The sequence below is a fragment of the Pelmatolapia mariae genome, linkage group LG1 (assembly GCF_036321145.2).
Source record: "Pelmatolapia mariae isolate MD_Pm_ZW linkage group LG1, Pm_UMD_F_2, whole genome shotgun sequence".
Lineage (NCBI taxonomy): Eukaryota > Metazoa > Chordata > Actinopteri > Cichliformes > Cichlidae > Pelmatolapia > Pelmatolapia mariae.
The window spans coordinates 37,887,800-37,899,901 of NC_086227.1; the positions used below are offsets into that span (position 1 = coordinate 37,887,800).

At 42.7% G+C, this 12,102-nt stretch overlaps 1 protein-coding gene across 1 annotated transcript in view; it reads right to left on the reverse strand.

The window, feature by feature from the left end:
- Positions 1–1,151: 1,151 nt before the first annotated feature.
- Positions 1,152–12,102, reverse strand: part of znf507 (zinc finger protein 507) — a 28,930-nt gene continuing 17,979 nt past the window's right edge. The window contains exons 5-7 of the mRNA XM_063480354.1: positions 10,409–10,513; positions 6,263–6,397; positions 1,152–5,054 (exon numbers count right to left, since the gene is read on the reverse strand). Of these exons, the coding sequence (XP_063336424.1) occupies positions 4,595–5,054; positions 6,263–6,397; positions 10,409–10,513 (700 nt within the window). The 3' untranslated portion in view covers positions 1,152–4,594. The remainder of the gene's footprint in view (positions 5,055–6,262; positions 6,398–10,408; positions 10,514–12,102) is intronic.

The following is a 12,102-nucleotide window of genomic DNA, read 5'->3' on the forward strand; positions in this document are numbered from 1 at the left end:
GGCTGCACAGGAACATCACACAAGTCAAAATTAAGCCATAGGGCTAGGCTGTGTTTTTCTGCAATACTGATATGTACCACAAGATGGCATAGTGAGTCAAGTTAACCTATTTTAACAACAAGAAAATGTTCCTATTTACACGGGCAGGCAGGGAAAAGGAAAAGCCTCTTGAGGAAACGGTGATAGAAAGAAAAGAAATCTATAAAACAAAAAAAAAGAGCAGTAAACACCTAAAAACATCTCTGTGTCCACCCACTGGTAAAATGATGCCACCTGGTGGTGAAAGGTTTAAAGTCCGAACATTTGAATTAACTCACTTATTATGAACCCAAATCAAAGATGGATTAATTACAAGAAAAGTTTAATATTCAACTAAAGTTTTGGGAGCGAGATCAGGATGTTGGGACGCCTTAAACCAAGAGACACAGAAAAATAAAACAAAGAAGAGTCTCTGCTTTTGAAATGTGAACGTGGCACACGCAGACGAATGCTTCTGCATCTGTGGTGGAAATGTAACTGTAGTGAGGGCGAGATATTCTCCGTCAGGGATAACCACTCGCTTGCTTTTAAACTTGCAGTGTCTGCTGCCTGTGCTGACACACTTTTGCAATTTGTGACACCAAATGGGATCGACGACTGCCTGACAAAGTCCCACATGACCTACATGCATTACCACCCACAGGGAGTGACCTCAGATACATTTCTCAGCTGTTAGCTTTGCAGCTTTCAGACAGATTTAATAAAGGTAATGTTGGAGTAAAACAAAAAACAAAAAAACTTCAAAAATGTCATCATATGCAACTTTGCAGCTCTGTTACAAAACTGTCTAGCTGACACCACAGAGCTGTCTAGTGTCTGTGGTGTGTCTAGTTATGCTGTTGTTCACTCTGAAGACAGATAAAAAGAAAACTTGCTAACAGGCCAATGATTAAAATCAAGACCTCTATCATCAAAAGAAGATGAGGTTTTCCATCTGGACTAATTTGTATTTAGTGGTTTATTAGGCGGACCCCACCACAGAACAGAGCAGGCGTCAGTGACAACAGGCAAGAGGCTGAACCCTGGAGAACCCATGGGGTCAGAGCCGACCTCATTGGTTTTCTAGGGAACCCATGGGGTCAAATTTGACCCCATGGGTTCTCCAGGGTTAAGCCAGACACAGCGTGAAAAGGAGAAAATGAAAGTGAGGTGGGTTGCAAAGCTGCTTGCAGATGGAGAGATTTTGGGCAGGCTAAAGCAACTTAAATGTGCACACTACACCTGAGATCTGGTATTGGCTGCTACCGAGGTCAGCTGATCTGCCAGGTCAAATAGTGCACTGCACTATCTGCATGTTCCTTGATTAATATTGGCAAACGAAATTAGCTTTTGATGCATTTTTAAAAATTGCACTTTTTTTCATAGCGGTATGTGTTAGCAGTAGCAGCTAGCATATTTGTGCTGCTGGTAGAATAGGGAAGCTAGTAATAGTTGGCACATGGCTGCATGGATATTGTTTTTTTTTATGGGATGTGACGGTGAAATTCTGAACCCAAAGTATCGATGATCATCAGTTACACTGCAAAGCTGAGCAGTTAAACCGAGTCAGGCCTGATGTTCACACTGCTGCTTTTCACGTCTGTTTTCACTTCCTGATCAATCTGTCCGACCAATAGGAAGCACTAACAGCTTGTACAGTAATATTGTTTTCTGTCTTTGCTTTTTACTTTTCACAGCTCACAATGGGATTTCATACAAAGTGCAGAGCGGGATAGGGCCTTGGAGCCAAGCTGGAAAAAGTGTGAGGCTGGGCAGCAATAGGGTTCAATTATCTTGCTCACACATTGGGGCAGACTTGAGCAGGAGATTGACAGATGCACCATGATGCCATACCGCTATAGTGAAGAGAGAGCCAAGCATAAAGGCTAAGAAGTCTCCTCTCACCTAAAGGCAAAGCTGTGAGTAATAACCAAATGAATAAGTTCATGCATACACGCTGCTTCCTCCAAAGAGTGTCTGGATCCTCTCTTTGAGATGGATTGAGGAACCACATGATTCGGGCAACTATTCTTAGATTGCTGCCCTACCGCCCCAGACCCAGATAAGTAGTAGAAAATGGATGGAAGAATCAATGGACCCAAGTCCTACCTAATTTTTCTGCAGAGTAAACTGTAAGAGGTGCATGGAAAATGTAAGAAAAGCACCTGGAATGAGCCTTTTACTTAACTAAAAACAGGCTGCTGAGAGCATGCGGTTGGTCCGGTCCTTTAAAGACACGAGACAGGAGTAAAATCCCACTTTTCCTTTTTGAATTGCCCATCATTTTTAATCCTGCCACGTAAAAATGTAAATTAAAAGTCAGACAATAATTATCTCCTATGATAATGAGAATTCCAGGCGAGGTAACAGGTCTTTGAGATAGAGATTTAATTTTCTTTCATCCTCTGCGCTGCACACGCATGCCGACAGAATTTCAAGCTGTTCTGTAAGGTGAGGTGGGGGGTGAGAGGAAGTGAGTTATGGATATGCCATTTTATCTTAATTTCCTCAGTCTGTGTGCATGCAAGAAATAAGGAGACATACTGATGAATTAACAGGAGATTTTGTCACCGAGCTCCCGGTTAGTAAGCCTCATCTTCTTAATCGCTCTTAATTTTCTGTTAACTTTTATTTTCCTGTAATCTTGATGTGTTTTTGGACGACTCCAGCAGAAATGGGGATGTTATCCTTCAAGGCTCTGAGGTGAGCAACGCAAGACAATTAAGCTGTGAAATGCTGGGTGTCAAATAAATGAACCAAAATCACTGCAGTCACTACCAATCAGACTAGAAAACACCAATCTGCATGCTGCTTATATCCTTTATCACGCAGGCTTAAAGGTCAAATCTTCACTTGCAATCTTAACACTCCAACCTCACTCACCACTCAGGATCTGTCCCCTCGACTGAACTCCAAGGCCCACCAAAGTGAACTCCTTGTGCGAGTTTCTTTCTACTTGCATCTGTGCAGTGGATTTTCTCCAGAGTGAATCGTTTTTAGAAAGAGGAGGAACAGGGAGCCAAATTTGCTGAGTGGCGTGACCGGCGCGGTCGTGCGTTAGGCTTGGAACGACTACTAGGATGGCACGGGATGATTGCTCCTCACTTGAACTTGAACCTCCTGAATGGACAGCGAGGGTCATTGAGTGACACCCAGGTAAATATCATCTCCTCCAGATGTTTCTTGCACACTTTGAGCAACATTTAAAATACCAGGTTTCAATTTTTTATGCTCAAAAGATGTCAGTGAATACTATTGCTGCCAGCCATTCATCATTTGAAAGAGCTGGGCTGAGGTCTGCAGTGCCTGCCCTCCTGCCAGTGAGAGGACATGGGACTTCGCCAGAAACACCCCCAAAACACGTTGACTTAAAAACTTTATTTTCACATCCACGTCTTCTCATTTCAGGCATGTTCAAGCTGGGACAGCAGCCGCGCTTCAAGCTGATACTAGAAAGTTTATATTTTTAAAAACACTGACAAAAAGTGGAAATATCCTTATAAAAATGTTATTATATACATCATAAACAGCATGAGCTATAAAAATACCTTCAATGATAAGTCTTAAAGTGAACCTAGCACCACAATCACAATCGAGTGATAATTGTGTCGCATTCGATATGACATAAACCGGCTTTCAAACATCGTTGTATTACAACACGAGCCCCGCCAATCCCAGCTTCCCTTTTTGTTATTCCTTTTGTCGACATGCTTTTACACCAACTGAAAACGATCCAAAGGCCAGTTCCTGCTTTGCTCCAGTCAACTTACGCTCCACCTTTGAGAACTATCAGGGTCTCTGCTAAAGAAGCTACTTAACAAACAGTAAAACTACAATAAGAGCCACAAAAAGAAGAAAGAAAATATAACAAAGATAGTCGTTTAAATTGGCATAACGGAACTTAACATGCATTAAAATAAACAGATAAATATTGAAAGGTTTTTTTAAGCTGTGGTAAATGCCTTTTTAGGCATCGGTGAGTCTGCACCTCCACTACTTGGCTAGAGCTTCAACTCTGTCAGATTAAATACATTAAATACAGTAGCAATAAAAGAGCTGCCTTAGAATCAAAAATATATGGATTAGACTTGAAAATATGGAAATCTTTTCTGGTTGAGGGATCGCGTGGTTTTGTGAGGTATGAACACGTCCCTGTAGAGTGAAAAAAACGGACTTGAGTCGAGAGCTCGGGCTCCTCCCTTGAAAGCAAAATCGCTTCCCTACAGACACATTTTGCGTCATTTAGTGTGTAATTATTTGACACAAATATTAACGGCTTATAGCACTGTCAATCGTTTTTTAAACATTCCTTTCGAAAGAACATCGTCAATAAAACATTTCATCGTTTGTTCTGAAATGTGTGGACACGAGTCATCGCAGCCTTACAAACGTAACCTTTTGATGCAACAACCGAACCAATCAGAGTACCGTCACTGAAATGACTGGACTACTGTGATGCAGTAGATTTAAAATGTTTCCTCCGCCGCCTCGCTGACGGACAGAAACCTCATGAAAAGCTTGTGAAAGCACAGGGTGGGGGTCAAAGTCAGGATGGGGAGGGGGGAAAGTGCATGTGTCACTCTGCTGTTTGGAGGCTTGGTTGTGCTTCTGACTGCTGCTGCTCTTTGTTCAGGATGATGCTGATGATGTCTCCCTCGTGCTCCTTCATGTGCTCCATCAGTCGCTCTTTGCTGGTGGACTCGAAGCCGCAGATGCAGCAGCAGAACAAGAGCACACAGTACTCCATGCCGGGGCCTGGCGGGGGGAGCTGGCCCGTGCGTGGATGGCTCTGGGACTGAGACTGAAGCTGCGCAGGGTCCTTCCCCTGGGGGCTTGCGGACTCGGGGGACCACTTTGAAGGATCTGTGGGAGGTGTGGAGAAGCCCACTGGGCTGTCAGCTGACAGAGCAGCTTTAGTTGCTGATGTGGGTGTTAGCGGTGGATCCGCTGTGCTCTTTGCTTTGTCCTTTGAGTGTGGGGACACTGCCGGGCGCTCTGCCACAGACTCTACCACCGCAGATAACTTCTGAGGAGCTCTGAAAGAAGCAGAGGGTAAAATCATGAGAAGAAATATAAGAAGCCTCACTCTCGGTTACTGGTGTCACCCTCAGACATTTTACAGGGTTTCTTTTCTTCCCCCCACTGGGAGGACAGTCAGGTCGCTGTACCGGCCGTCCTCGTAGTAAAAAGTAAAAATAAGTGCAAAGTGCAGACTAACACAGTTGTTTAATATTGTGGGTGTAGAACATGTGTAGAGGTCAGAGGTCAAATGTGACTTGATATGCTAAATCTTTATATGGTACTTTCTATATGTTGACAATACACAGCACACTTGTAAGACTCATAATTTCCAAGTTAAAAGGCTTTTTGCCAATTTTCCACCAATCATCATCAGTCACTGAGCACCTTTGTGGATGCAAAGCAAATTTTAAATGGGACTCAGAGGTATACAATATTTACAAATTAAAAATAATTACATTAAAATGGCTCATAATACTGTAAACAATCCAGCAAACAAACTTGCTCAGTGCTTTTATTATTGTACTGTCATGAACTTTAACCTTTAACACGCTAACTGAGGCCTGCAGAGTCTGAGGTGGGACGTCCAATCCTAGCAAGACTGTGGCATTGTGTTAACACGCCTGAATTCTCCAGATCACCTCATTTGTATTCATCAGGTATATCTGATCAGCAGCACCACTCACCCTCTTAATTCCTATGGAAGCAGTAAGGACTGCATAAAAAGTTCAGGAAAAGTTTCCCCCAGTGCAGTGCTTGCATGTGCATGCATTGCCAGAGCTGCATATTCAGCATGTTTTGCACGAAACCCTGCACACTACATCCTTATAACATGAAATTACAAATAATGAAGACAAGTAGCAGAAAGTCATAGATTCTTAACAAAAACAGAAATATAAGCAAGATATATTATTATTATTACTATTATGAGTTTTTCTGCAGACAAGTCAACAGAAAGCATACACAGCCAAATGTTCACAGAAAAACTTGTGACAGCGACCTGCTGAAAGAGGCTTCAGAAACAAACCAGAAACACTAAATAAATGATTTTCTTCGTTTACATGACCACTCCATTAGACTACCTTTAAAACCATTATAACCTGTATAATCCCAGGACATGAAGAGCACTGCCAGTTGATTTACTGTTGACATTTACAAACACTGAGATAAAACTTGAAAGAAGGCTGAAGGACCGAGACCCCTAAACTGCAGTTTATGTGCTTACCGGCTGCTCTGGGAGATTGCCTCGTTAATGGCTTTGTTAACCTGCTCGTAGTTGTAGTTCTGGTCTCCGGCGTGCTTCCACATGTGGGATTTGAGCGATGGTGGGTGACTGCACACATAGCCGCACAGAGAGCACCTGAAAGAGAGGAGGAGGAAAAAATAAGAGGAGCCAAAAAAATAAATAAATAATGGAGGGAATATGAGCAAAGGAGTGAGAGGGGCTCAAGCTGAAGATGATTTAATGTGTGTACTGAGGTTTTACTAATCCTTCTCCTACTTTCTATCAAGAGGAATCATCCTGACTGAACACTCCACGGGGGACACCGAGCTTGAGAGACAGAGACAAAGAGGGGAGAGAGGAAATCGGATTTGCAGCACGCTGCTGGACTCATTTGTCAAAATTAAAAGAATTATGGAGTTTGAGATCTATTCAAACGCTTTCACTTGCAAATATCATTAAGGATAAAGACATCATGCACCCCCTCCCCCCGAACAGCTGACTGAACACGCTCAGAACATGTTATTTATAAAACAAGCCACGATGTCGTTAAAATGAAATCACATCGCAGTAGATTAGTGTGTGATAATGGCCTGTTTCTTTCTCCCAGTTACTGACTCACTTTAGAAAATGTACACTTCGGCTCCATCGTCGTCTTGAAGACGCGATGAGGGCCAGTTTATTCTGGAAGCAGCAGATGCTTTTTGACACCACCAAGAAAAAAAAGCCCACAATCTTTTTGGAGCTGACAGATGGTTTTGATGGTGCATTTAAAAATTCTCTCTTCTGCTCCATTTCACAGCGTTGTGCTTTTGTGTTGCTTTGCATCACGCTTGACGCCTCGAGGCCTCAAAGAGTAATGAGAAATTTAAAACTAAATAAAATAACAATCTCCACAAAAGGATCGGGGAAAATCTATAGCCAATTAATCCAGCCCGTCAGCATCCCACAAAGACTGAACCAACAGCCGTCAAACAGCTGCCTCTGACAGGCAAAGTCAATCAAACTCTGCCGTGTTCATTTGTTTGCTTTGCTTCCTTTCTGCTGCTGAGAAAACTGACAGCACGGAGCCAACGACTGGAACCAGATCCACCTTCTACAGGTGAAAAGGAATTTTAAATGGAAATGGAGTTACAGTTATGTGACACACACACATACACGCGTGCACGCACGTGCACACACACAGGTCACCAGAAAAGGTACCGTCAAACCAAGTCTACCTCACAACTCTGTAAATGTGACAGTCCTTGCTTTTTCTGTGGTGCCGTAAAAATCACAGACTTTAGTTTCAAGTCTTGAGTCACTCGTGGTTTCTTTATACTTTGTTTTCAAGGAGCCAGACTTTCTTTTATTTGTATAGCGACCAAATCACACCAGCAGTCGCCTCAAAGTGCTTTATACTGTAAGGTAGAGACTCTACAGTAAAACAGAGAAAACCCGAACAAGGCGACCCACCGCATGAGCAAGCGCTCGGTGACAGTGGGAAGGAAGAAACCTCCGGCAGCACCAGGCTCAGGGAGGGGCAGCCATCTGCTGCGACCGGTTGGGGGTGAGGAGAGGAAGACAAGACAAAGACACACTGGGGCAGTGATTAATAATAATGTCTAAATGCAGAGTAGCGTATGAAGTCATGATCATTTTCAGAGACGTCATTTTGGTTTGTTTTTGAAGGTGCAACCCTAGACTAAGCGTGTCCCCCGAGTGGAGAGAGTGGTGACTGGAGCAGACTTCACTCGACATGTAGGAAGGAAACAGAGGTAATGAGGAGGTGCTGTGTAGAAATGCAGATGCAGAGATGGAGCGGTTTTTGCAAACAGGACAGAAAAGGCTGTGGGGAACGAAGAGGGAGGACCATAGATTCACAGGTATAAGAGTGGAGGAAGGTGCACACAGGTGGACTACAACAGGTTGTGTGTGCCCAGTTCCATTCATAATGTAAACAGGCTCCTGCTACCGCAAAATCTAATAATGCATCACTTTTGCTGCTTGTACAAACCTGGGACATTTTATTTGTTAATGCTCGGTTACATCTGTGGCAGATCTCTCTCCATCCTCCCTCCACGTTGGGCGTGGCTCCCTGTGATTGGCCCTCTGCTCTCGACAGTGAGCCAGCATTTAAATCTGTGCAGCGTCACGAGAGATTTGCTCAAGTGTGATAATCCGTGAAACCCTGAGATACTCGACAGAAACCCGTTAACGGTTTCTGCCTCCCACCTGGAGACAAAAGGTGATCGAGGGCTTTGTGTTTGGGCTCCTCGGTGTGGAATGACCTGCCCGAGGACATCCAGTGTCTTCTTTTTAAATCACTGCTAAAGACTCATATCCTCCGTTTTTGGTCATTTTTAGTATAGATTTTTTATTTTAATACTAATTTTAAGTGTGGAATCACATTATTATCTTATTTCGATGCTGCACTTGAGTCATTTATAACAAATATGTAAATTTCTTTGGTAATTTCTCCCAGTTTGTTCTTTTATTCTGTGTTTCTGGGAAGCACTCTGTTACCCTGCTATACAAATACACATTTTATTATTATTATAAATCGGAAACTGAAAATTCAGACTACGTCTTGTTAGTTTTAATTGAGTATTTGCAAAAAGGACACTGTAAGTAACGAGCACCAGCAGTCGCAGCATGTTATGTCTAGCGTTCTCCAAGACTCGCTGCGACGCCTCGCTTCAGACCAAACAAAAGGTGTGAAAGTCACCCGAAAAGTCAAGATATCTCATCCTCTGCTACTTTACTTTTAAAGCAGTCCGTCTCCCTCAAGTCCCTCCTCGTTATGAAAGTGCTGCGCTAAAGAGAAAGAAGGCAGCGTCTGTGCCATTTTGAATGTATGGAAACGAGCGTTGAAGCCTCGCAGGTACTGAGGACAAGTGCTCAGTGAAGTGGAAATCAGCAATCAGAGTCTCGCTCGGGGTTGAGGATTTAACATTTTAAGGAGAGTCGAGTGTTGACTGCCATTCACTTTCTCTACCCGCCATCCACTAAACTTGCAATCAGAAGCCCACTTCTTAAATCTCCGGACTGAGAGTGCACGCACGTGGTCACAAACAGGTTCTGACCCACACAGGTAACCTACAGACCTTTCAAATAACACTTTAAAGAAAATCTAAGGTCATATGTTTCCAAGTAAACACAATGCTGATTCAAAATCAACACTAGTGTAAAAGTCTGAATGTGTTTATTAATGTGCAAAGGAAATAAAACATTCAACTTGATTTTCTATACCAGCGGGCTTCTTTAGGGTTTCCTGCTGGAGTGAACTGATTAATCTCATCCTACTAACATATTTAAAAAAATAAAGGCTGAAAGGGCTGAACGTGGGTGATGACACATTTTAAACTGATCCAAACTAAATTTAAGACGATTTCACCAGTGAAACTCTGGGCAGACCCATAAGATGAGCTGGACAACGACTGGTGATAAGGAGCATCAGTCCTCCTGACCACAGACTGGATTTTCGGGCTGGAGAGTGATCGCTAACAACCGAATAAAGAAAACAGAATTTATGCAGCTGGCTGATTGTAACCCAGAGCTTTGAGGCATTTTGCCTCCTGGTAAGGAAAAGTGTGAAAGACCGACTTTCATTAAAAAAAACAAAAGCACAACAGGTGTCTCATCGACTCTGAGAGAAATGAAAAAGTTTGCAGGGGTAACTGCTAATGAGCTGCAAGTGAGCCGCAGCCTTTGGGAATTGTTGTTTTTTTACGAGTTTGGTTTGTTTTGTTGCCTCTTCTGGATTTCAGGTCGACCCCTGAAGGATATGCAAGTCCTGCTAGTTTTGTGTGCGATGATTATGAATTTGTGTCCGACTGAGATCATTCCAGCCAACTTGGCTTATGTGTTTATAATTTTAGCTTAATTAAAATAAGACATCTAGTACACTTTAATGGTTTTGTTTCTGTTTTATTGACAGCACTGTTTTCACCCATCTACAGACTGCCGTCTTTGTCTCTGTGAATTTTGCCTCGACACTGGTTGAAACTACAGACTGTGGAGTTTGGAGGGAATTCGATTAGAACACGTGTTCGTAAAACAGCCCGCAGCTTCTTCTGGACACACACAGCTCTTCATTCTCACCTCAGAAGTCCAGCGGTCATTGTTATCATCGCTCCCTGCGGTGGGAGCGTGTTTGAAGTTTCTCACCTGTACTGCTCCAGCAGCTGCACGGCCTGGTGCTCCTGAGGGTGCCTCCTCATGTGGCTCTTTAAACTGTTCATGTTGGTGGTGGCAAAATCGCAGCTGCAGCACCTGCCGGGGGCATTTAGAAAGAAAAAAGAAAAAAGAGAGATATGAGAGAAGACGGCGAAGACAGAGCAGCTTATTTAACTGGGAAATGCAGTTACAGAAGCAGCATTTTGATGTCAGTGTGTTGAGATAAAGGACTTGGAGCAAAGCAGGCAGGACATTCCTACTTTAACAAAAGAAATAAATCAGTGTTTTCTACTTTCTTACACTGTGGCTGAGCGATGAAACTGGCTCTTCTAGTAGCTTAGAGGCAGATACGGCACTGTACAAGGATTGCAGGAAGAGGATACACTCGACTCGCTGCCATCAGCCGCACAGCATTAAAGTCTCTCTCACACTCTCTCTCACACACACACACACACACACACACACACACACACACACACACACACACACACACACACACACACACACACACACACACACACACACACACCAAAATCGATTTCACCACAGTGGAAATGTTTGGATTCATTTTTAGGTTAATTTGGCTCAAGTTACAAACTGGTTTCTCCTGTAACTACAACAACAGCAACATGTGGGCTGGATTAATTGCACATATTAATATTCCAGCAACTGTAATTCAAGGAGAGAACAAACTGTGAGTTTATCATAAATTATTTATGGAGCTTTGGTTTATTGTGTGCTAGATGGAAATGAATGTGGCCTTGCCCCGAGAAACTTAAACTTGTAGAAAGGTATCGCTTCCCAGTTTGGAGCTTTTGAGAAAGCAACAGGGTAACTGTAAATTCAAATTAAAGCAGCTTTGAGAGTATTTTTGTTTCATTTTCCTACCAAACTTATTTAAACATCTTTTTTTAATGAATTATTTAACTTTACAGATGCTGAGAGGCAGGTTTTGACACATTAGGTCAGAATGTAGAAAATTGGTTCCCCTGTCTTCTGACTTTATGCTAAACTAGGTTAAGCTACGCTATGGTTGCTAACACCCAGGTGTTGACAGTATGCGGGTCACCTAGCATATAAAAGGGTAGTTATATTGCTGGGTAATGATTTGTGCAGCTAGTTACATGAGAAATGAGAACAGAAAAGTGCTTATTGGCTGCTAACGCTGCTAGAAATAAGAGATTTAGGAACCTAATAAATGATTATAAGCTTACAGCAGAATATCAGAAGGTTTTCAATCAAACCATTTCTTCCCCATAAACAGATAAGATAAGTACATTACATTTCCAGCTGTTTATTACCACCAGCACAGTTATGGTAATATTATGGGCAGACTCCAGAACGACCAGCAGGGCTCTACAACAGATCTAACAGGGATCCTAATAAACTACAGTATGTACTGGGCACTATGTTTTCATACTCGTGTTGAACGGTTTGACAAATGAATACTAATAAGAGTTTCAGGCATGATAATGGGCCATCTTTGCACTCTGCTGTTTCCCTTCAAGTCCTTCTGTAATGCAGTCCAGATGTTATGGCATCAGATGATAGCAGCGATGGTATTACTGTCAGAGTAGTGTTACTGTATAACGTTCAGACCTCATACTCAATTCCAATTATGTATTCTAGGGCTGCTCAATTAATCGAATTTTAATCGTGATTACGATCTGGGCTTTCAACGATCA